This window comes from Rhinolophus sinicus, chromosome 4, assembly GCF_057876585.1.
Source record: "Rhinolophus sinicus isolate RSI-liver-muscle chromosome 4, RSI-T2T, whole genome shotgun sequence".
NCBI lineage: Eukaryota > Metazoa > Chordata > Mammalia > Chiroptera > Rhinolophidae > Rhinolophus > Rhinolophus sinicus.
The window spans coordinates 78,602,395-78,628,753 of record NC_142504.1 but is presented as its reverse complement, the minus strand read 5'-3'; the positions used below and the strand labels follow the sequence as shown (position 1 = coordinate 78,628,753).

At 42.1% G+C, this 26,359-nt stretch overlaps 1 protein-coding gene and 1 long non-coding RNA gene across 8 annotated transcripts in view; one reads left to right on the top strand and one right to left on the bottom strand.

The window, feature by feature from the left end:
• OSBPL1A (oxysterol binding protein like 1A) overlaps positions 1-26,359 on the top strand; it is a 210,833-nt gene that overhangs the window by 153,696 nt on the left and 30,778 nt on the right. For all 7 annotated transcript variants that reach the window (XM_019741214.3, XM_019741215.3, XM_088797939.1 and 4 more), the window contains one exon: positions 25,963-26,038. In XM_019741214.3, the coding sequence (XP_019596773.2) occupies positions 25,963-26,038 (76 nt within the window). The remainder of the gene's footprint in view (positions 1-25,962; positions 26,039-26,359) is intronic.
• Positions 8,859-12,737, bottom strand: LOC148758409 (uncharacterized). The gene is made up of 2 exons (XR_016021151.1): positions 12,452-12,737; positions 8,859-12,004 (listed from the first exon to the last, which is right to left on the bottom strand). It is a non-coding gene; the product is annotated as an uncharacterized LOC148758409 (long non-coding RNA).

Genomic DNA, 26,359 nt, shown 5'->3' with positions numbered 1-26,359 from the left:
GCCTAGGAAATATCTTTCATTGTAACCTAGTCTTTCAATGGTCTGCCTTATTTTTATTCTGCCCATTTCTTAATTACAATAATTCATAGATTGGGTATCTTCTGATGACATATGGGATTTGGTCTTTACAAATACATTTAAGTGTCTCTTTCCTATTGGAGCTGTGCCAATCTAAATTTTGCCTAAAGGAGAAAACTACCTCAGGGGACATAGTTCTTCGGTATTGTTTGCTTGTTAGCTCAGGAAGAATAGTCCTCTTTCAGAAAACACTGTGTATAATAATGATGATTTACAAGGTAAATATAGGTATTAGAGAAGTGATTGTTTTAAAAACATAGAGGTCCTTTAATGGTTTGTTTGCCTTGTGCCTTTAAAATCTTCAGAAAATATTTGGTTGAGACACAACTTCAAAACACATTCATGGCATAAAATGTGATATATCCTAACCATGGGATCTAACCTGCTGCTGAGTCATGTTAACGCAGCACGATGTTGAGCCAGGCTTTGAGATTTGAGACCTTAGGATGAACTTCCATTTTACCATGGGAAGTATTCTTAAAGCCAGTTCCTTCTTAACGTGGCGGCGACTCACGTTAATGACACATCCTGGTTCTCAGTCAGGAAGCATTGTCACTTCATGTAACAAGCATGGAAAACATAAATAACTACAATTAGGAACGTATACTATAATCATATACGATGGGGCATTGATCGTGTTGCGGAAAAATTACAAGGACCGAGAGACTCAAGCGGCACGCAGAGATCAGGGAGAACACAGCTTTATTACGCCGGCGGGCTCAGTGGGATTGTTCTCAGAGACTGAGCACTTACCTGGGTGGGGCACTTTGTTTTATAGGCCTCTGGGTTTGGGGGGATTCGCGCTATTGCTATTGTGACGCTAGGGATTGGTTAAATCTGGCTAGGGTGCCGGGAGGTCCGTCCCTAACAGCTGTGATCCTTCAACATTGTTTTGACGGGGAGGCCTCTAACTATGGTGCCCCCCGGAGACAGCTCCGAAAAGGGGGATGGAGCTCCTGGCGGGGACCGCCGGAAAAAACCGTCCCGACATGTTCCCCCGGAGATGATCGGAAGGGGAATCCTGAAGATCATCATTTAAACTGAGAGGGCGGTAGCCCCGTAGGGCTAGAATGCGGGTGGCGGTCAGACGGGAGACAGTATTTTCAGTGAAGTGGACAAGGGCATTGAAGATGCACGGGCCGATGGTGGCAAGGAGAAAAACGGAGAGTAAGGGACCCGCCAAAGGGAGGAGCCAGGAAGTCCAGGACTCAGAGCCAAACCCCCAGGAGGCAGCTCCTCACGGCGGTGCTGTATGCGATCCCAGAGCTCACGGACCTTGGTGGCGACCATCCCAGACTGGTTTATGTAGTAGCAACATTCTTCTTGGAGGAAGAGACAGGTCTCACCCTTTTCGGCCGTGAGCAGGTCTAGGGCTCGCTGGTTCTGGAGGGCGACTGCCGCCAGGCTGGAGAGTTGGGTCTGGAGGGACTCTCCGACCTGCTCCATGTCATCATTGATTTCTTGAGCAAGTTTGTAGTAAAAGTCAATGGAAGTCCCAAGGCCGGAGGCACCAGCGGCGACCCCTGTAAAGATGCCAGCACCTATGAGGAAAGGGATGAAAGCCGCCCGGTGGGTGCGAAGGGAAGGAAAGACCTGCGACTGGAATTCAGCGTCAGTAAAATTGGTGGCAGAAGGGAAAATGAAAATGAGGATGCAGCCACTTCCATTGTGATGTGCGTCCTGACACCTGTATGGGTAGCCTCCGTCACAGAAGAGAAATATGCCGGGAGGAGTGCAGAAGCTCTGGCAGCGGGGGTCGGAAGCCTGGGTGAGGCCAGGGGGTAGTAACAGCTGAGGCTTGTGGCCAGAGCCAGCGGAGCCAGCAGGATGGGATCGCCGATGGGTTCGGTGATTATTGAGGTGGAAATGTTGGTGGAGTTGTGGAGGGGCCAGTTGGGCGGAACGGGTATTCCGAAGAAAGCTGAACGGATAAGGGGCAGACAAATCCAACAGGGGGGACTGATAGGGAGAGAAGTGGAGTTGAGCCAAAGCTGGTAAGATGTATTGAGGAGGTGCTGAGTGAAGTCCGGGGAGCTAAGGAGTGGTGGCCGGCGTAAAGAGGTGAGGTTAAGTCGCCGGTAGCGGGGCCAGGGTGGAGTGGCCAGAGATATTGCAGCAATCCGGGTTGCCGCAGCTTGTGGAGGGAAGTGTCTTGGACACCTCCGCCATCGGAGGACCCGGCCTGGGCCAGGTAGGACCAGCAGACAGGCCCTCGCGGGAAGGAATTGCAGGGGGACTGGAAGGTCTGAGTCAGAGTGGCGGTCCAATAGGTGCAGCCGGATTCCTCGCAGGTGGACGGCATGGTTCCCTGGTAGCATTCCCGGGGCATGAGAGTAAAGAATTGGAAGTGGGCCCTTGTCCCGGACCCCCGGGTGCAGGGACATTTTGAGCCATCTGGTGTGCGGACAGGGGCGTTCCAGCAGAGGTACCCTCGACCATAAAACCTACAATTGTTTGAGGAGGGCTGTGTAGCAAGGGCAGTCCTGTAGGTCTTACCGTCCTTTACGCAGAGGAAAGGCAAGGCGCCGCGGTAACAATCCGGGGTCATGGAGTCATAGGAGGAAAAAGAGGATCTTAAAGTCGGGTAGAAAGGGGACCCGCGGCAAGTACATGTCCACTGGGTTGGGGCACTCAGGGAAGGGTAGAATAGGCCTAAGAGGCAGAGGGCCGTAAGCAGGTGAGCGCAAATAGGGGAAAGATCCATAGTAGAAACCCAAACAGGAGGAGGCTTCTTTGGGCTGGGCTCCAATCAGACGGGGTCGCAGAGATAAGAAAAGAGGCTAAAAGAATCAGTAGACAGAGGGTTGAGATGGTTAGGGAGGAGCAGATGAGAACTGGCATTCAGGTGATTTTTTTAAACGTGGTCTTCAGTGGCTCATCGGGCAGTGGATGAGAAGTCCAGGCAGGCTGGTCTGACTCTGCTCGTTTGACGCGGGAGTGGTGACTCCACAGTGTGATTCTGGAGACCTTAAGGGCAGTGGGGGTGACAAGGTTTACTGTGTGTGGGCCCGTCCATATTGGGCGGAGGGGCTCACGCTTCCAATCTTTTACCCAGACCCTGTCACCTGGAAGGTGGGGATGGACAGGGGTTCCTAATGAGATAGGAATTCTTTCTAGTAGATGTGAGTGCAGGCTCGTAAGGATCTTTCCTAGGGCAATAAGCTGACCTGAGAGTCACAGACTACTCTGAGGCTGTCTGGGATGGATGACAACAACGGGGGAGGCCAGCCATAGAGAATTTCAAACAAGGAGAAACCATCCTTTCGAGGAGTACACCGGGAGCAGAGGACGGCTAAGGGGAGTAGATCCGTCCATCCCAGGGAGGTTTCTTGGCATAGCTTAGACAATGTTTCTTTGAGGGTACGGTTCATGCATTCTACTTTCCCTGAACTCTGAGGCCGGTAGGCTGTGTGAAGCTCTCAGGAGACATTGAGGGCCGAGGCCAGAGTCCGTAGTACATCTGAGACAAGGCTGGTCCGTTGTTGCTGTGAATGGTGAGGGGAAGACCATACCGTGGGATGATTTTGCGGAGGAGAACTTTGGTGACTTCTCTGGCTTTTTCAGTTCGGGTGGGAAAGGCTTCTACCCAGCCCGAGAAGGTACAGACTAGGACCAGAAGGTATTTCGTCCCTCGGTGAGGGGTCATTTTTGTGAAGTCTACCTCGATATCCTCAAAGGGGGCAGATCCCGTTCGTTGGACCCCAGGTGGTGGGGGGTCGGTCCATTCTTGGGATTGTGTCTGGCACAGGTAGTACAGTGCTCTGTGATAGAGCAGCATAGGGCTGTGAGCCTGGCTATATAGAAGTTTTTGGCTAGCAGCCTTTTAAGTCCAGTCTTCCCTAGGTGGGAAGTAGAGTGGTGGTCTGAAATGATGCAGGGAGCAAGGGCGGCCGATATGAATAGCAGCCATCACGCAGTATCCACCAACCTTGAGGGTGCCGGATGCCACCCTCATTTTGTGCCCAGCTGTCTTCTGCTGTGGTGCAGGTAGGGCTTGGCGAGGCTGGGGTGGTGGAAGCAATGATGGCTGCATCTGTGTCCTGGGCAGCCGCCTTTGCGGAGTGATCGGCGAGGCGATTGCCAGCAGCCGGCTCATCGTTCCCTTTCTGGTGTCCTCGGCAGTGGATAATAGCTAGGCGCTGGGGTGCCCAAACAGCTTCCAGTAACTGTAGGATCTCGCTTTTGTTTTTGATGTTTTTTCCTTCAGACATGTTCTTTATAGATGGCCCCGTGTATGTGCACGGTGGCAAAAGCATACCTGGAGTCTGTGTAAATGTTAGCCCTTTTGTCTTTTGAGAGCTGTAGTGCCCGTATGAGAGTCCAGAGTTCGGCTCGTTGTGCTGACCACCCGGCTGGAAGTGCCTTTGCCTCCAGAACCTCCGAGGCGGTAGTTACAGCATAGCCAGCTCTACGTAGCCCACCCTGTAGGAAACTGCTGCCGTCAGTATAGAGTGTAACCTCCGCGTCCTGCAGAGGGGAGTCTTGTAGGTCCAGTCGTGTGGCATGGACCTCAGTAATGACTTCTAGGCAGTCGTGTTCAGGCTCGCCTTCGGCTGTGGGGAGGAAGGTTGCTGGGTTTAAGGCTTAAACAGTCGGGAGGCTTATGCGAGAATTTTCCAGAAGGAGCCCCTGGTATTGGGTGAGCCTGGCATTGGAGAGCCATTGTGGACCCTGACAATTCATGAGCGTAATTACAGAATGGGGAACCTTGACTGTGAGTTGTCGAGGGTGAGCTTGTCAGCTTCCCGGACGAGGAGTACTGTAGTGGCTGAGGCCTGCAGGCATGGGGGCCACCCGGAAGCTACCGGGTCTAGTCTTTTGGACAGGTAAGTAATAGGCCTCATCCAGGGTCCAACTGTCTGGGCTAGGAGTCCTAATGCAGTTTTGTCTTTTTCATGGACAAATAAGCAGAAAGGTTTTTCCATGTCAGGTAGACCTGAAGCTGGGGCTCTCCCGAGCAAGTCTCTGAGTTCTATGAAGGCCTTTTCCTGTGTCTCTCCCCATTTTAGGGGTTGCTTGTCCTGTCCTGTGAGTGACTCATAAAGTGGTCAGGCTATGGCCGAGAACACGGGGATCCAGATCCGACAGAATACAGCTGTCCCCAAAAATTCACATAGTACTCGCCTAGTGGTGGGCAGTGGGAGGTTGGTAATAACCGCTTTTCGCTCTGCGCTGAAGGCCCATTTTCCTTGGGTGATTATAAAGCCCAAATATTTGACTTCTTGTCTGCAGAGTTGAGCCTTTTTCCAGGACACCTGGTACCCTTTGGTGGCCAGACGTTGTAAGAGGGCAATTGTGGCTTGGTGGCAGGCCTTTCTGGTCGGGCAGGCAATGAGGAGATCATCTACATATTGTAAGAGAGTGCAATTGACTTGTTCTCGCGGGAAACCCGCAAGGTCAGAAGCCAGGGCCTCACTGAATAGCGTGGGGGAGTTCTTAAACCCTTGTGGAAGCCTCATCCAGGTGTGCTGCATTTGACGCCCTGAATTAGGGTCAGTCCACTCAAAGGCAAAGATGGGTTGGCTTATCGGGGCTAGTTGAATGCAGAAGAAGGTGTCCTTAAGATCCAGGCACGTGAACCAGGCGGCCTCCCGTGGAACTTGGGAAGGGTGTACGGATTGGGAACTACTGGATGCAGAGACTGAGTTACTTGGTTCAATGCACAGAGGTCCTGAACTGGGCGATATTCACCATTTGGCTTCTTGACGGGGAGTATCGGTGTATTCCAGGGGGACTGACACTCAACGAGAATGCCCACATCTTTCAGCCGTTCAAGATGTGTCTGAATGCCTATTTGAGCTTCCCTGGAAATCGGGTATTGTCGAAGCTGTTGTGGCTGGGCTCCGGCCTTTAGCTCAATTATGACAGGGGTCCGTTTGCTGGCAAGTCCGGGAGGATTGCTTTCTGCCCATACCCCTGGTACCTCAGTTCGGTAGTACTCAGGGTTTTTTTCAACGGCCTCTGATTCAAATAGTCTCCTTTCTTTGTCCCTAGGCGTGTTGAGAGACAGGATGAGTTGTGGTTCGGCGGGGCTCAAGTTCATAGTTGTTTGGCCGGATTGCTCGAAAGAAATTCGTGCCCCTAACTTAGTGAGTAGGTCTCTCCCGAGCAGTTGGATCGGGCACTCAGGTACATATAAGAACTCATGGGAGACGATGTGGCCTCCTACTTTGTAAGTTCGAGACCTGTAGAATGGCTGACTTACTGCCTGGTCTCTGGTGGCCCCCATGATGGTTACAGTCCGATTAGTAAGGGGAGCCACTGGGGAAGTAACCACTGAGTGTTCTGCTCCTGTGTCTACCATAAAGGTAATCTTTTGGCCCCCTATGTCTAAATCAACCGTGGGCAATCTTTTGGCCCCCTATGTCTAAATCAACTGTGGGCTCGCGGGGGCCTAGCAGTAGAGAGTCCGGTCCCCATCAATCAGAGTCTATGCCAGCCAGGCCGATGAACTCAGGTTCCTTCTCACTAGGAGGGGTAGGCCGCAGATGGCTTCTGGGTTGAGGCTGTCGCCGATTGGGGCATTCATTTTTCCAGTGCCCCATCTCCTTGCAATAGGCACATTGATCCTTTTTGAGCATCCCGTGAGGCTGCGTCGGATTCCTCGTCTGCCCCACAGTCTTTCTTTGGTTGGTGTTTTGTTGGAGTGCCGCTGCCAAGAGAGTTACTTCTGTCTCGTCCTCTTATCAGCTTCTCAGTTGGCTATGTTGTCGCGGTTGCAGAACACTTTGTTAGCCACCTCTAACAGCTGGGTGATGTTCATCCCGGTGAAGCCTTCGAGTTTTTGGAGTTTTCGGCAGATGTCAGGGGCCAACTGCGCAACAAAAGCCACATTTACCATTCGCTGATTTTCTGGTGCCTCTGGGTCAAATGGGGTGTATATGTGGAAGCCTTCACATAGTCTTTCGTAGAAGTCTCCAGGCGTTTCTTCACTGTCTTGAGTTACGTCAGCTGTCTTTGACATATTAGTCGGTTTCTTTGCCCCTTGTCGGAAGCCCCGCAGAATGGCCTCTTGATATCTCCTGATAGCACCTCTGCCTTCTTCCGTGTTGAAGTCCCAGTCCTGCCGGTTGTCAGGAGCAGCCTCGTTAGCGCATCTCCCCATGTCCATGACGCCTCCTGGAGCCATCTCTTCGAGCCAATTCTGAGGTTCTTGTAGGATTCTCCACCTCTTTTTGGTGTTAAAGAGGGTGTGAAGAAGTTGTTGGCAGTCTTCCCAGGGAGGCCGGTGTGTTTGGAAGATGGATTCCATGAGGTCAATTATAGCTTGGGGCTTTTCTGAGTAGGCTGGGGTGTGATGTTTCCAGTTCAGAAGGTCAGTGGTGGTAAAAGGCTGGTAGTAGATTATAGGTCGGCCAGGAAGGGGAGTCCCATCCGGGCTGATAAGGTCAGGCCCTTGGGTTTCGCAGAGAGGCATCTGGAGGGCTGGGACGTTTCGCTGCCGAAGGCGGCAGGGGACATCTTGGGGTGTGGGCTCTGCAGGCCGACCCTCGGGTTGAGCGGCTGGCAAGGGTGTGGGCTCTGCAGGCCGACCCTCGGGTTGAGCGGCTGGCTAGGGTGTGGACTCTGCAGGCCGACCCTCGGGTGGAGCGGCTGGCGAGGGTGTGGGCTCTGCAGGCCGACCCTCGGGTGGAGCGGCCGGCAGGGAAACGGAGGGCGGCGGGGTGTCTGGAATTGCATCCGGAGCGGTTGGCAGGACTGCTGGGACGTATGGTGGCGGCAGGATTTGCAGCTCCTCCTCATGGTCCCCTTGGTGTATAGTCTTTGTTGGAGGGGCGTTGGGAGTTCCTTTTAGAGCCTGGGTTACGAGAATCCTGCACTGTCCCTTTTTACTAGAGCAGAATCGTACCCAAGGTGGAAGGGTCCTGGCAATTTCCAACCAGGAGTCAATGTATGGCAACTGATCTGGGTGACCAGGATTGCTGTCACCACAATATAAACGCGTTGGACGACGGCCAGGTCTAGGGTTCCCTCTGACGGCCAGCCGACATTAAAAGTGGGCCACTCCAATTCACAGAGGGTTCTTAACTTTCCTGGGGTCATGCGGACTCCATAATCTCCTCCATAACCCTTCTTAAAATTCTTTAACATGCAGTCTAAGACTGTGGGCTTGCTCTGTTTCCCTCCCATAGTGTACGATGTCGCAGACGGTGGGGAGGAGGATTTACTCAGGTGCTGCCCTGCTCGCATGCCTCGCGGGAACTTAGGAGCATTTTGGCTACAGTGTACAGAACAATTTACAGAACAGGCCACTCCGTAGAGTGAATCACCATTATGTCAAATGATGCTCCGCGAGAATCAGGGTGAAGCTTACTCAGGTATCCATAGCTAAAGCAGTGGAATCAAACAATCAGGCACACAGTCAGTCACTCACACACCGGGTTGACACCCTTCTATGGGCGTCTTTGCCTGGGTAGGTTATAAGAACCTACCGGGAGGTGATCAGGCTCCCCTTCTGTCGCGTGCGACAGGACTGACTCGGACAGTGGCCCCAAGGCTTACCTGGTCCGACGGGAGGATCCAGCTGGTTGTCCCCGGTCCCTCTCGGCAGGTCCAGCTGGGGAGGTGCGGGCCACGATCACCCAGGGAAGGTCCAGTTCAGGGTCCGCCAAAATTGGCGGGGCACGCCTACACCCTTCTCGGGCTTCCCGTAGCTCCGCGGCCCGCCTGTCGCCCCACACCGGTGACGCAAGGGGCCAGCGCGGTTGGGTTTCCCGGCCAACGCACCGAATGTTGCAGAAAAATGACGAGGACCGAGAGACTCAAGCGGCACGCAGTGATCAGGGAGAACACAGCTTTATTACGCTGTCGGACTCAGCGGGATTGTTCCCAGAGACAGCACTTACTGGGGTCGGGTGCATTGTTTTATAGGGTTAGGCCTCCGGGATTGAGGGGATTCGCGCTATTGCTATTGCGATGCTAGGGACTGGTTAAATCTGGCTAGGGTGCCGGGAGGTCCGTCACTAACAGCTGTGATCGTTCAACATTGTTTTGACCGGGAGGCCTCTAACTATTGTGCCCGCCAGAGACAGCTCTGATAGGAGGGGGATGGAGCTCTTAGCGGGGCCCTCCAGAAAAAACCGTCCCGACAATCTAAGCAGATAGTGGGATTTGTGGTAGAGCAGGGTGTGACCAGCTTTGAGAAGAGGTAAAGAGATGGAGCGTAATGTCAAACCAATGCTAAAGTAAAATAAATATGTGCTTTCTGGACTGTAAGAGAGCACAGCTGGGAAGGTTAACAGTGTTTTCTGTGGTTGAACCAAGTAGATAGTATATCACTGTAGATTCTTCTCAATATTGTTTTACTATTGTGCTCTGGTATTTTGAATCTTTTAATACCTTAAGTATGTTGTCAAGGATCCTAGCAGGTGAAGGTGTACCATGATCATAAGACGATTGAGAACCCATCAGTTTAATGTGCTTTCTCTTCTCTCCAGCTCTGTGACTTAATATAGCTTTATGGCCTTGGTAAGCATTTAATCTCTCCACACTTCAGCTGCTTCATCTCTAAAATGAGCAGTACCCCCACAAAAGCACCATCCAGTAGCAAGATGGCTAGAACCTAGGTCTGTCTGCTCTATAGCTGCTCTCTTCTGACTATACTTGTCAACTTCAGATCCAGAGCTGTTCACAATATTGTGCATAATAGTAATGATTACAATTTACATTGGATTATAAATTGGTATATAAGGTACTTTGACAAACTCCGTAGCTTTTGAATCTCAAAGTATCTGAGTTATGGATAGGGCAGATATTATAGCCTCAATTTTATGTATGAAAAAACTGAAGTGCAGAAACTTTGCCTTGCCTGAGATCACTTAGCAAATAAGTGATAGGACCTACATTCAAACCAGGTTTTCTTACTCCAGAGCCTCTCTTCTTTTCTTAAAATTTAGAATGTTTATAGCTGTTTAGAATAACAAAGATTTACATTCCTAGACAAAAGCTTCATATTCTGAAATTTAAGACAGTTTGTCCCAGCCTTGAATTAATGTAATTCTGTTTGTTTCTTTTATGTGATAATTTATAGAGAATTAACATCATAGTCCTAAAGCGTTAAGTACCCATCTGTCCTTGGCTCAGTGCTGGGCACTATTACAAATTAAAGTGGACATGGAACTTGTTCTCTGGGCCTTTGTAAATTTCTACTGGTATTGACATGAGCATATAAAAGAACACATGAACACAATGAAAGTTCTGCCAGTTTTAAACAGATCTGATAAAAATTTGTTCTTCTTAAACAGTCCTGGAGGAAAAAATAATTTTCTGTTTCTGTAATAAATCTCCATTCTCCACCAACTTCCTACCAATGCAGGATACTCCAAAGGATGTAGGATTGATTAAAGGTGTACTGTTTTCATGGAAATTACTTGTTTCTCCTCAATAATTATGCGTTCACTTATTATTAGTGAAAACCAAGCTCTGCAGCTATTTTCCTTCAGGATATGTTTGACATAACCTATGTCATTTGGAAGAACAAAAATATCTCAGAAGGCCACATGGATCTGATTGTGTTTTAGGACACTGTGTAATCTTTCCTAGCAGAAGAAACCTTCCTAGGAAAGAGGAAGAATGCTGTTCTTTGCAGTACAGATTTTTCTCTATGATCAGTATAATCAGAAAGGAAACAGAAGGGAAACTAACATATATGTCAGATAACACCCATGGAGATATTATGTGTCACAGAGCAGGAAGGAACCTGACATTCAACTCTTCTTAGAAATTCTATACTTCTGATGGTAAGCAGTCAAAAACATCTCAGATCACTTGAAAAGGAAGTTAAATCAAGGCAGTTGAACTGACTAAAGCAGATCACAAACAAATGGTTATATTCATTCTGAAAAAGTGGGTGTGGCTTAAAAGGAAATAAGTCTAAAAAGTTCAGAGCCACAGAAAGAGGCAGAGTGGTATTTATAGGATGTCTTTTATTCAGTCCATCACTAAAGACATTTTTATGTCTTCCCTTTCGTTAATGGTGTTTTGCATAGTTCTTAAACCCTTGTTTGGAGTCTCTGAAGTCCTGTGGTGTTCTAGGAAACATAACAGCCTCTTAAACATAGTCTTTCTCCAGAGTTGCATTTCAACCACTGCTAACAAGCTCTCAGGTCTATTGTAGGGTCTCGCCATACCTCGCACTGCCTACTGCCGGACTCTCCGTATCCAGCTGGAGTACATTCAAGTTCCAAAATGGGACATTTCTTTTTCTTTTTTTTTTAAATTTAATTTTTATAAGAGTTTATTTGAGCCAATCTGATGACATATGTTGGGGAGCAAGATCTCAAATGCTCCCCCAAGTGGGATATTTCTTAGTAGAGAGTCCAAGAAATCTCTGTTATAGTCAGAAAAGGTTTCTTTCCTCTCCCCTGCCAACAAAGTGGATTCAGATCCCTTCTAGAATATGGGGAAGTATTAGTGGAAGATTCGAGCTCACCATCTTGATGCCTCTCTGCTCCTTAACTGTCCATACTGCAAGAGGCTTAGGTGAGTCTTCGTGTAAGACAGGGAGGAAGGTAGTTGGCTCTGATTTGTGCTGCACACATCATGTATTTCATCAGTATTTTCTGTTATTAAGAGGTCAAAATGACGTTGCCATGATCTGCTCTTCCTCACTTCATTTCAATTCATGTCTGTTCCAGCACCCATTGCGTGAAATCTTAGTTATTCTTAGAGAGAATGGTGAGCAAAGAATGCACCTTGCCCTTAGGTTAAGGTCTGCTTTTCTGTGTCCTGCCTTTCTCCCAACTGTGCTGTTGTAGGAAATGTAGTCTGTTAAACACAGTATTTCAACTGTGCGGAACACCACGAAGTAGGTCGAAGTGAGGGAATCTAGGAGCCCAAACAGACAACTTCTTTCTAAACCAAAGAAATGAGGTATATTCCAGTCAGTCAGCTTTAGCTGGGAAATGTGGTGATTCTGGAGGCTATCCTGTTAATCCAGTAATGATAATAAACAGGAATAGGAAATCAATTTATTATTTACTGAAGTTGGACAGTGAATTCTAAATTTTAGAAAGCCAATGAGAAAATCAATTCGAAATTTTGAATAAACAAATTGAACTTATTAAAATGGAAACAAGTACAGCCTTTTGTAAAACAAGTATAATTACCCTAACCTCTTTGCTATAGAGAGCCAGATTTAGTAAGTGATAATCATACACTTTGTATAATTTAAAAGATCAAAAATGAAAAGCAATCTCAGATTGTAAAAATACACAGCAAAATCAAGTGGTAGTATCAGATAATTACATAAAATTTTCAATATTACAGTTAAGTAAGCTTACAATAGGAAACCAAGTTACTGGGTTTTTAGAAGACTCATAGTAGTAACTAAAAATCCTATGACTAGTTGTAGGGATCTTAGAGTTGTACTGACCTGCTTCCAAGACTCTAGGCTTGTTTCAGTTGAAGATATCTAGAAGCATGTTAAATACCCAGCTGTCCAGCTAACCAGTCACCTTCATGTCTGACTCAGCCCTAAGTTACAAGGCTTCAGAACGGCATTCTAGCTATGCAGAGGAAACGTGTGATTCCTGTTTATGTCTGAATTCAACCCCGGAAGTTGGTAGAAGGTACATTACAATATATTAAGTTTATAAAAATTTTCATATGTAAGATGCCTTTGGAGACCTTAAATCCACACATTTTACAACTACAATTTTTGTTAATATTACATGACTGAGGAGTAACAGTAGTAATTTTAAGAGAGCATCAGTTTCATAATGATAACTCAGACTGAATCTACTGAAGCTGAAATTCTTTTGAGTTTCATGGCCAAGGAAACTTGTTTTGCTCCCAGATTTAAATGTTAGATAATACGAAAAATCTTACTGATTCCAAATACCTTTAAACCCATTGAACTGAAGAAGTGCCAGGGTTTTAAAGTGTTAAAGCACAACCCAGACATGAAGTAACATTTTAAATACAAATATCTCAGCTATAAATATTCTTGAATATGTTGTTGGCCCAGCCTACTAGGATCCTCAGACTAAGCATTAGTAGTAGTTGAAATTCAACCAACATTTGTGAGTGAATGTTTGTTTGTTTTTTGATTGCCTGTTCCTAGAGACATACTGAGGAAAAGGGAGTGCCCTTTTGCCAACTGTGTATACCAATGGTTCTATAAAGTGGCGTCTATGGGCCCTTGGTGGTGGTGGTGGATTACCTAGGACCCTTTCACGGGGAACCGCAAGGTTAAAACAATTTTCATAATATTACTAAGACATTCGCCTTTCATTATCATTCACTTGTAAGTGTACGGTGAAGTTTTCTAGAGACTACATGATGTGTGATATCACAGTCAATGCAGAAGCAGTTATAAGAAGCCAGCTATCTTCTATAATTTAGACGTTAACGGGACTGCAAAAATGTTTAATGATGCCACTCTTTTTACTAAGTTATTTTTGTTTTGGAAAATATAATTATTTTTCATAAAAATGTTATCTGTTAACATTGGTTTTACTGTTATTAAATTCATAAGTAAAAAAAAAAATTTTCCCTCAGTTTTTTCTAATACAGTAAACAATGATAGGTATAACCCACAGTTAAAGAAAACTAACTCTTCGGGGTCCTAAATAATTTTTAAGAGTTAAATTGATCTTAACACCGAAAAGTTTTAGAAATGCTGATCTATACCAACAAATTATAATTTCTTTGTTTAAGTAAAATTTATATATAGTGAAATTCATAGATCTTAAATATATAATTTGGTGAGTCTTGGCAGATGCATATACCCATGTAACTACCACCCCTATCAAGATGGAGAACCATTCCATCATTCCAGAAAGTTTGCTCTAACTGCCTTCCAGTCAATCCCCAAATCCTCCCAAGAAAGCCACTGTCCTGATTTCTGTCACTGTAGATTACTCTTATCTATTTTTGGACTGCATTATAGGTGGAATCATACAGTATGTACTCTTTTTCAGTCTGGCTTGAATCACTCAACGTAATGTTTTTGAGATTCATCCTTATTGTATATATCAATGTTCATTGCTTTTTTTTATTGTTGAGTGGTATGTCATTGTTTGAATATGGGACAGTTTGTTTTTCTATACCCCTGTTGATTGACATTTGAGTTGATTTCCAGTTTGGAGTAATGATGAAAAAGCTGTTCTAAGTGTTCTTACGTTTTTTGTGGACATTGGCTTATTCTCTTTGTTATGTAGGAGTAGAATTTTTGGGTCATAGAGAGGTGTATGTTTAGCCTTATAAGATATTACTATACTGTTTTCCAAAGTCATTGTACCATTTCTCAGCAATATGTGAGAGTTTCCGTTGCTCCATATCCTCACTAGCATTTGGTGTTTTCAAGGGTATGATATGGTGTTGTGTTGTGGTTTTAATTTACATTTCCTAAATGATTTTGAGCACTTGTTCATGTGTTTATTAGCTGTTTTTATATCTTTGTGAACTATGTGAGAGTTTGTACATCTTAAATTGGGTTGTATGTCTTTGTATTATTGATTTGTAGGGCTTCTTTATGTATTCTGGATATAGTCCTTTACCAGATATATGTATCACATATTTTCTCTTAGTTTGTAGCTTGCCTTTCCATTTACTTAATAATGAACAGATATCTTTAATATCTTTGAACAGAAGTTTTTATTTTTTAGTTTTTATATGTAGTATAGTATAGATCTAATATTTTATTTATTTATTTAGAACAGAAGTTTTAAGTTTTGTCGAAGTCTACTTCATAACAGTTGTCCTTTATGTTATGGCTTTTTTGTGTGTATCTTCTCTAAGAAATCTTTGCCTACCCCAAATTTTAACCACTATTTGATCTCTCTGGTATCACCGATGATATTATGCTTTGAGGTAACTTCATCAATATCTTTTGATGAAAATGACATAAAATTTAATTTCTCAAGGTAAATATATAGCCTTTTTAAATTGTTACTATGGAAAAGTTATTTTGTGTTATATGGGACAGTTTACTCAAGCCAGATCCCTAATTAATAGAAAATCAACTGGCATAAAGTTTTATTATCTCCGCAGCATATACTGAGTACATGCTGTGTTCTGACTGCAGGTTCAACAGAGCTTAGAATCTAATGGTAATAGGAATTTAAGTAAATCTGCAACAACAGCCTTGTATGTTTTCAATGAATGAGTGGAGAATGAATAGTAGTGTTACATTCTCTATGGTTCTTTGTACTAACTAGGAGGAAGAAGAGATAGAGAGGAGTGGTTAATTTCTAAAAATGGAACTGGATAATTTTCACGTGACTTGTAAGTAAGAATATATTTACCCATCAGTGGTGACATTACTAGGCTTCTCCACACATCGTTTACTTTTCAACCTTTTTAAAAGAGTAGACTTGTAAACTTTATTCCAGATGAACTATGTAAAGATTGTTTCAAGTAAGATTACACATAATTTATGAAAATGAAATAAGACTTTTTATTACTATAGTTTATTCTTGTAACACCATTTTAAAATCTAATCTTCAATTTATTGAATATAGGTTTATTTTATAGTTGTTTCTAATGGCTTCCTAATTTGTAAGACTACTTCAACTTAGATGTTTATTAAACATCAATAGTGCAATCAAAATTAAAGATGATTAGATTTAGATACAATCTATGTTCATTGGATTACATTTAAATTGGGAATTGTGGGAGAAAATTTGGGGGAGAGGGAATGAATTTGATAGTTGAGAAAAGAGGTGATAAGTATCTAATAACTGCAAATAGATATACACATACAAGTACAAAATACATAATTCTATATATACACGTGTACACATAGATTTTCAGTATTACAGTTATAGATATATTTGAAGTCTGCTTGTCTATGAAATTATTTTCTTAGATTTTTAGTTCATTCTTTTGATCTTGAATCAGAGATTAAAAATAGGGTGTTCTTTTAATTTTCAAAATATACAAATGAATATCTTCCTACTTAAAGTTATGATTCTTTCAAAATATTTAGTAACATGAACAAATGTGGAATTATGAAGTGCAAGTGAAAATCTGTAAAGGAATTTGATTTTGAATTTCCTAAGAATGACTTAGAGACAGAAAATTTGATGATTTGTCTTCTTTATACCTCACTAATCCATATCTCTCGTGTTGTTTTTTTTCCTTTGGCCTTTTTTAACTTAAAGAGATGTTAGGTAAAACCATTTGTTTGAAAACATTGAGAACCTGATGCTTGCAAAATGTTCTGCAGTGTGGGAGGCAGAGAACCTTGGGGAGTTACAGTCCAGTGAGTGGCAGTTCTGTACAAAAATAACAGAGAGGAGGAAGATAGGGAAAATAAAGAATTGTGAAATTATTGGCCAACCACAGTGTTTTAAATCCGAGCATTGGAATTGTTTTTAAAATCCCACTGCTGACAGCATCTTTGAGTTTGAGATCGTTTCCCTAGTAAGTGCCTGAATGGAGGGGAGAGGCTTAAAGTCTCTCCCTAAGGATGTATTTGGTGAAAGGAAGTGCCATCAACTTAGTGTTAATACTATTTAATAATGTCAATGGAATGTTTAAAGCACAATAAAATTAAATTTGGGATTTATTAGTATATTCTCTTTCATCATTTCAATTAAATGAAAAATGCTATTTGGACAGAGTTGTTTTAGCACTTCACACAGGTCATATGACAGTAAAACAAAGAATAGCTAAGAAGTATTAAATGACAAGAAAGAAAGGAACTTTAGGAAGTCAGAGCTCCTCCCAAGTTGCTTCTTTGTGCCTTAACTGCAATCTATTTAAAGAATCTTTGTTTAAGATTCCCCCACCTCCTAAACAGAGGTTCTGGGGCCAGGGTCTGAAGTTCCAAATATAACCTCCGGCTTTACTGGTATCTGATTACAAGTGAGACCACTGGCTAAATGTCTATCATCCTGTGTAATGCCTTACCAGGGAGAAATAACGCAAGTGTCAAAACATTTCATAGTCTGCTTGCCTTTGGGTAATAGAAGTAATTCTTACCTGTTTCTCTATGCAAGCTTGTATACAGTTATGAATATTGTTCAATAAACAGCCATATTTCTGGCTCATCTTTTGAAACTAATTAGTAAATTATTCCTCCAGAAAGTAGTAGTAGTACCAAATCTTTCACAACTCAGAAAAATGAGATGGTTTCCCCTGAAATAATTAACTAATAATTAATGTCAATACTCACTCTATTTTGAGAGTTTCTACCTGCCAGGCACTGAGCTGAATGTTCTATATCACTGATATAAAGTCCCAGAATAAAAAACTGTATATTTTTTATATTTGACCATGTAGTGCACACACACAGGGCTGTGTGTATAATTGGAACAGAATTTTCATTTACAATACCTATCCTTGTTGCATGTATTCTGTTTCATTTTTTAAATTGCTGGTTATTTGAACCTTAAATTGAGTTTACAAAACCACCAGTGAATAGGTCTAAAAGTTTAAAAAGCACTATTCTATAGTCATTGTCTCATTGAAAGCTCACCATGACCATATGAAATGGTACTGTCATTCTCTAAGTAGAAAGAAACACTGAGGCTTGGAATAGTTAATTACTTGTCCAAGTTTATGCAAAGTGGTAGTCAGCTCAAACCCAAGAGCTCAGGATCTGGATTTAAAGGATTCCAGTTTCTGTCACTCATTAAGTTTGTGACCATTGACAAGTTATTTAATGAGTGCTTAGTTTATAGGATTATTTTGAGAATTAAGTGAGATGATGCATATTCAGGGATTAGCACAGGGTCTACAATGGAGTAAACACTAAATATTAGCTGTTAGTTTTCAAACACTTCATCTTGATAGAACTCATTTACAGTTAGCTCAGTGATAGTGTGATGTCAGAGCATTTGTGAAAATGTTACTTTAAAAAAAAAAAACACAAAAAAAACCGAACTTTTCCTGAAGCATACAGATCAATGATCAAGGGTGTTTTTAAAGGAGATAGAAGCTGGAATGAAGCTAAAGAAAAATGTAGATTATTAAGATTCCTGGAAGCGTGGGTGACAGAAATGTTGGAAAGAGAGCTCCACTGTTTTGTAAGAAAGGGAACTGGGCTTTCTAATCCCCACAGTCAATAACCACAAGGTTGCCACAGGGTTACGAAAGTCAATTTGGGGAATGTAATCAATAATGTTGTCAAGATTTTGTAGGGTATCCGATGACACTTGTCTCGTTAGGGAGACCACCTCAGGGAAGATGTAGATGCCTGATCACTGCACTGTACACCTGAAGCTGAAGCTGAACAATAATGAATGTCAACTATAAGTTTATATATATTTACAAGAAGCAGAGTACAGCATTAGGAATAGAGACAGTGGAAATGTAATGGCTGTGTGTGATGTCAGAGGGATAGTGCATGGGGATAGGGGGATTATCACTGTGAGGGATATAAATGATAAATGTCTAACTATTACATTGTTTTGTGCACCTGAAACTAATAAAAAAAGGGGAGGGGGCAATGCCAGAATAAAAGTAAAATTCAAAAGAGAAGATCAGAATGTATTACTAATGAAAGGGTGTTTCAGGATAATGGGTTTTCACAACACCCTAAACAAAGAAACTTCTCCCTGAAACCTTGAGACTGGTCGAAATACATACCCTGTCATAATATTTTATTCATTAAATAATTGTTAAATTAAAAAAAAGAAAGAAAGAAAAAGAAAGAAAGAAAGAAAGGGAACTGGGCTACGAATTCACAGGCCCATTGTGAAAGGCATTCAGGCGAGAGGGCATAAGACTTTTCTACTGTAATCACAGGTCGCCCACTACGAACAAACAAGGACAATCACCTTAAAGGTTTCTAGCTATTTTCATGTAGAGGTAGGGTCTTGAGATAGACGTACGCATATATGTTTGGTCACTTAAAGAATTCAATTGCAATCTAAATAAAAGATTAATAAAAGACAAAAAATTAATATCATATGCAACAAATCCTTACAAATTGACAGAAAAAAATCTAGTGTTTATAAATTATGTAAAGAGGGGGCCGGCCGGTGGCTCAGTCGGTTGGAGCTCCGTGCTCCTAACTCCAAAGGCTGCCAGTTCGATTCCCACATGAGCCAGTGGGCTCTCAACCACAAGGTTGCGGGTTGGACTCCTCGAGTCCCACAAGGGATGGTGGGCTCCGCCCCCTGCAACTAAGATTGAATACGGCACCTTGAGCTGAACTGCTGCTGAGCTCCCGGATGGCTCAGTTGGTTGGAGCGCGTCCTCTCAACCACAAGGTTGCGGGTTCAACTGCCGCAAGGGCTGGTGGGCTGTGCCCCCTGTAACTAGCAACGACAACTGAACCTCGAGCTGAGCTACGCCCTCCACAACTAAGACTGAAAGGACAACAACTTGAAGCTGAACAGTACTCTCCACAACTAAGATTGAAAAGACGACAACTTGACTTGGAAAAAAGTCCTGGAAGTGCACACTGTTCCCCAATAAAGTCCTGTTCCCCTCCCCCAATAAAATCTTCAAAAAAAATGTATGTAAAGAGACAGTTTACAGATGTGTAAACCTAAATTGTCATTAAACATATGAAAAGATGGTCTAACTCGTTAGTAGTCAAGAAAAGCAAAATAAAATAGCAATGCGATATTACTTTCTAGTAGTCAGACTGGCAACGCGTGGGTAAGAATACCTCTTGACACCATTGCTGCAGGTGATGTGGGAAAAAGTGCTCTCATAAATTATTGGTGAAATACGAAACTGTTAAAACCTTTTGAGAAAGTTATCGGGCAACATCCATGGAAATGTAAAATAGAGATACTTTCTGACCCAGCAATCATACCCCTGGTACTCTGTCCCATGGAAATGAAAGCGTAACATTTAAATAAGAGTATAATATAGTAAGATGTTTTTGCTGCATTGTTTTGACAAAAGAATGAGAACAGTGAATGCCTTTCATGGAGAATGGCAAAATGTATATCTGATATATCGTATTCTTATCTTGGAATATTCATTCATTGAAAGAATTAGTTTACCATTTGACTTGAACAAATTTCCACGAAGTATTGAATGGGAAAAGCAAACCACAGAGAAGTGTATATAACTGGTATTCTATTTTGGAATCTTCAACTCAGAAAACTCCTTTGTATGCGCACACAGGAATGTTCTATTTGTGACTTGAGAAAATGTAGAAAAGTATAGAAAAATACATATCAGATTTTTAACATGGGTTACAGTATAGTACAGTGGCAGAAATGGGGAAGTGTGTTGGAAAGCAAAAAGAACAAAACTCAGGGGTAAAGACTGCATCAAAAATAAGACCAGCATGCATGATATGCTACTTACATAAAGTTACACTTATATGCATGGTTACCTGTGCATAAAGGTATTGAAAAGATAGATACACTTATGTCTGTCAACTTGAAGGGCTGTCCTTAGTATATTATTATTTAGTGATAGAACAATGTGAAGTGGAGTGTAATATTTCAATTAAAAATACATACTTTTATCTGCCTGTGCAGGGAGAAAAGTACGGAAGGGGAGCATTCCAGGCTGTTATATTGGTATTGGAGATGGGAATAGATGAAGAGCTTGTTCTTTTTTTTTTTTTTTATTGCTCTTTTTTTTCTTTTTAATTAAATTTATTGGGGTGACAATGGTTAGTAAAATTTCATCAGTTTCAAATGTACAATTCTGCAATACATCATCTATGTATGATGTTGTGTGTTCACCCACAGGGGCAGTTCTCCTGCCATCATATATTTAACCCCCTTTACCCTCACGAAAAGCTTATTCTTTAGTGTGGATTATTTCATTTGTTATGTAATATATTATTTTATAATTTGAAAAATGAACTACATTCTTTTTTCCCATTTATGTTTACTTCCATGTGGTAAATGCTTGAGAAGATTATTTTTGTTGTTGTATATTATCTTGGTTTTGATGTAGAACTTGAATTTCTAAAAATTTAAGAATCAGATTATAAAATGTTATGATTTAAGAGAGTTACCTTTATTTCTGGAGTGACTATTAATAGAATCAATGACAAAGTGTTTTTATTTAGTCCATAGGGAAAATACTGAAAGATAACTGTTTTTAAAGTTTCACATATAGATTTTGATCATAACATGTATAGTCTTCCCAGGTAGATAGATTTGGTTTGGAAAATTATACTACATACAGAATCAGAAGACCAACGTTAGACTTGGAAAAAGTATAGGTGGTAAATAAAGTATTTATAATATACAAAGAGCTCTTATAAAGTGAGAAGCTAAGTCAGTGGGCAAATGATATATCACCGAGGAGTATGAGTGTTTTTATCTTAATATGTTTGTATTTCATAAAAATAACAGAATTTTTAAAATTCTTTAAAACTGATATACAGGTAAGGAAGCAAAAACTTGCTTCTGAGTGATTGTAATTGTCCCGGGCATTACTTTTCTTGGTATAGATGCCAAATAAGGTGACTTGTACGGCCGTGTAGCTGCCTTGGAGGTTTGCCCCAGGTTGTACAGACAGACTGTGGTAAGAGTGTTCGTTGTAGCCCTGGCTCCCATCCCATCCCACGGTTCTTTTATACGAATCCTCTATGAAAAAGAACCCCGACTCAAGTATAATGGTATTTCAGTAGAGTACACTCATGCCCGTATGCAAAACCCAGAAGAGCTCACGTGGCCTCATGAATATTAAAACGCAAGCCTGAAAAGCATGAAACACCTGATAGCTAATTCCAGCTGATGCTTAATTTTGCCTGCCTTTGTTTAATGATCATTTTCTACTCTTTTTTCTCATGAGCATACAGTGTTGTGTGTTTAACCTAGTAATCCATGGAGCAGGAGCTGGAAGGCAGTGGCCCGGTATCCCGCAGGTGGACTAAGAGCATGTGGGCAGGTCACGGGAATTTGACAGGCTCTGTCAAGATGAGCCTTACATATAGTTTCTGCAATTCAAAAACATGTTACAGATTTGGGAGATAGTGATCTCCTTAACTCGTACTTTTTTCAGAATAAGAAGGATTCTAGTACAGTATTTGTCAGTCACACTTCATAAATTAATTTGGTTCAGTTTGAGGTCTGTCTACAACACTGTGGGGCAGGGAATAATGGTGGGATAACAAGCAGAGCCATTTGTGTCACATCGAACAAACAACTGTGATAGGGCTTTTCGTGAAAAAACCAGTTATTGTGTTGTTGTGTAAATAGTCAGAATGTCATCTGTATGGTTGAAAATAGAACCAGGACATATCACTCTCAGTCCCTGGTACAGGGTGTTTTTTCCTCTGTGTGGAGAAAAAAAAGGAAGCATAGAATTCAGGATAATGACTCTCAGATCAACTCCAAGGGAAGAGAATAATTTATCTTTGGTTTCAGCCTGAAAATTCTGATTGCTGCTCTGTTTTTTTTTCGTGTTTGTGGGGAGAAAAATTTTAAATATTGAAATGTATCCTTTTCAGTATAAATCATTTTTTAAAATTTCAAATCTATCTAATTTTGTAAAAATTTTATTCCCTCTACTTCTCTAAAATAATGATACAGAAGTTTTAGCATTTTCTTCATGATTAGGTTCTGGACTCTTTTGTCTGTCATTGACTTTAGCCTCCTATACTTGAGCAATTTTTTGCTGTTCCCCCACAATCTGAGAGCAGTTCTGTTCTTTTGTTTTCAGAAGTAATCACGGAAATTCATATGTTCAATAGTAGCTGCTAGCCACCTGTGGCTTTTGAGCACTTGAAATATAGTTAGTGTGACTGAGAAACTGAATTTTCAGTCTTATGTAATATGCAATTAATATAAGTGATTATATTAATATAACTAAAAATGAACTAGTATAAGGATGTGTTTCCATTAAACATTATTGTTTTGGTAGGACTAATTTCACTTCGTTGAAAACTTAGTAGCAAAATTGAGATGTGCTCTAAGTGTGAAACACACTGGATTTTGAAGTCTTAGTATGGGGAAAATATAAAATATCATTAATATTTTTTACATTGATTAGGTATTGACATGCTAATATTTTGGATATATTGGATTAAGTAAAATACATTATTAAAATTAATTAATGTTATTCCTTTTTACTTTTTTAATATAGCCACTACAAAATTTAAGATTATTTGTAAACTCTCATTGTATTTCTATGCCAGATTTTCTGAGCTTTGGCCCTATTGACATTTGGGTCTGGATAATTCTTTGTTGTGGGGGTCTGTCCTGTTCTCTGTCGGACGCTTAGCAAGATCCTGGCCCTCGCTGATCTAGACCAACTTCCCACCGGGCGCAGGAATGCCTTTTTGGGTGGTGACCAAAAAGGATCTTCCAGTCTCTGTTTTAAACCCTCCCTTACTAAGACTCTCTCTTCTCCCATTTTTGGAATTAATTATAAGACAGGGCTCAATGTTAGCTGTCCTGTAACTCCCATCAATGGTCCAAATGCTTATCTTTTGAGTAGCACAGACAAAACCAAATTCTTACTGAAAGAGATAATGTGTGCTAAAAGGTCTTAGAAATTCCGAAGTTCATTCATGAAATAAACTCCGTCTTTCTGTTAGGCATTGTTCTAGGCAACAGGGATATAACAGCAGATGAAACATGACTTCTCAGGGAACTTGCCTATCGTTTTGGGGGCCATCCTCAGCAAATACTCAAGAGACCCTACAGCATATCACATGTTGATCAGTGCTGTGGAGAAAAACCAAGCAGGCATAGGCGCATAGGGAATGCTGGTGGTGGTGGTTGTGGTGGTGGTGGAGGTGGTGGTGGTGTGGGATTATGGAGGTGTTATTACTTCTACACACCTAGCCCCATCCTCTTTTACCCCAAGACCTCTCTCATGCCCACTGTTCCCCAGATCTCAAAGTTCTTTTGTTTCTTCTAGACTACACATTTTTCTTGAGCCATTGCCTGACTTGTTTTCTTGATACCTTTGCCTCGTCTCTGATAAGTCCTCCTGAGTGGGGGTGTTAAAGTTCCTTTTTAAAGTAGCATGTGGATCTGAACCCTAGCTCTGCTCTGACCACTGCAGAGTTGCCCTTGGGAGTGTTCTGGCTGCTCTTCTCGTTCTGTCAGTCTGAGGTTGCACCTGCCTTCTTTGGCAGCCTCATTGTGCTGTTGACTTCGGCTGCAGTCAGTAACCCTGAGATCATTGACTGTGCTGACTTCTGCATTGTGTATTTGTCCTGGGCTAGGCCCGCGTTTCTCTTGCTGCGCCTGATCAGTTTATTGCACACATGTGGTCTGAGGGAGGGCTTGAGTTTGACTCTGCCTGTCCTGCACAAGAAAATAGCATGGGCTCTGTGATGGTCCTTTACCTTTCACAATCCCTTTCACCTCTGCTTTTTGATTGTGTCCTAGAATAGATTACAATATTGCAGATAACCTGGCCTCCTCATAAATGAGTGATGACTACATTTTCATAAGACACCACTGAGGGTTATGTGCATAAAAATGAGTATACGATATTCCTGGGTATGATTCTTGGCTGGCAATCCTGTGATGATTTCTAAGTTGAGAATAAAAATAAAGCTTGAATGTCTCCTCTGCTGTCTTGCTTCCAAAATATTTCTTGCTTTTCTTGCCCTTTTGCTGCTCTTGCCTTTAATCAATGTAGTAACATATACATTTTAGGCATTTGTTGGGGGGAATTACAGCGCCTCATTTGGTCTTCACAAAGCTTATTCAGGCTCACAACTTCCTAGGTGTATGTTATATTTCTGACTTACTTTCATAGACAGGAGATGAAAAATTTAGTTTACATACATCTCTAAAACTGCATTTTACATGCAAATGGTAGATAATGGCATCCTATTCCTGTGTTCCGTTGTTCAAGTCACAGAGATTGATAGTCTTGGATTGAGGAGACCGTGATTTAAATACCATCTGTGGCCACTTATCCAGCAGATTGGTTAGATGACAGATCTGCCAAATGAGCAGTGTGTGTTCCTAAAAAAGAAAAAGCAACCAGAAGAATTTTACCATGGAGGTTTTAAGAATATTATTATTTATTTAGAGCCTTAAAATTTTGTTAACTTCTATAACCCAAATTCATTCATTTAGTTTTCTAGAAGAGAGGTTCTTTAGAAGATAAATTTTATGTTTTTAAATAATTTCTTTAATATTTTGGTGACATGAGTATTTTTTAAACGGCAGCTGGAAAACCAGCATCTCTTGCTATAACCTGAGGTAACAGGCAAGAGTGCATTATAATGAAATTTCAGAAAACTGTCTGGGCACCTCTCATTTCTCCCCCTGGTCGTACAGCCCTTGTGGTCTGTGGAAGGTGGGTTGGCTTCCTGCAGGCCACACCTGGCTCAGCATGCCTGAGCTCAGAGGTACTGCTCATTGAAGCCATAGACTCTGCCTCAGACAGCCACCATCCTCCTGGCTACTTCCAACCCCCTGCAGAAGCTTGGAAAATGCTCCTTTTGTAGAGGTGAATTTCTAAGGGGTTTTTCAATATATCCAGAGTTGCTAAATTTTGTTCATTCTTACTGTCTTTGGGAAAGTCCTAATGTATGTGATACAGGGCCTAAATTTTACTTTGCCTTTCCTAGTTTTGTTTGCATTTTCCCACTTCATTTCTTAAAAACCTTCAGCTGGGCTCTGTGATGGCATTTTGTTTACATTATTTAACAGCCAGAGTAAAATATTAAGTATCAGAATATGGTAGGTGTGTCTTAAACCGAACAACGGGGTCAGATATGCCAGCAGATGAAATGACAGCGTCCCTCTGAGGTGGTCCAAACAGCTAGACACCAACTGAGGAGACCTGGGAGAATTCAAATGAGAACAATACTGACAACATAGGGCCAGCTGGTCTGCTGTGAAACTTTCCAGGGGCAAAAATAGCAGTGAACAAGGTTACAACCCCATATTGACTCTTGCTTTACCTTATCTGTGATGCACATTTTAAAGGTATATGCATGTATGCCTGTGACTCTCGTGTTAGTGACAATATTTTTTCCTTCCCAATATCAATGACATTAAAGTTAAATCTTTCTTTTTCTTTTCTTTTTTTCAGAACAAGCTTGCCCTCCCCTATGTTTTCCAGAAATGACTTCAGTATCTGGAGCATCCTGAGAAAATGTATTGGAATGGTAAATTAACTATTAATTTTGTAATATAACATTAAGCAGATATGTGTTTCGTCAATAGCAATGTTAATGGAAACTTTTGAGAATCCGAAATTGGGAAAAATCTTATATTCAGTTTTCCTCACAGAATTTGAACCACGCTTGGTGACATTTAGTGTGGCTTTAAGGTGACTTTTCATTGTAAGAAAACAGGAAAAGAAAATGCTCTTTTCCTGTTGTCAAACCTCATTTTTGTTGCCCCATAGAATTACCCAGAGATTTCTTGAGAAAGATCAGACTCCCTATGGTATAGACTATAATTTCACTTAGACTTCTGTGCACAAA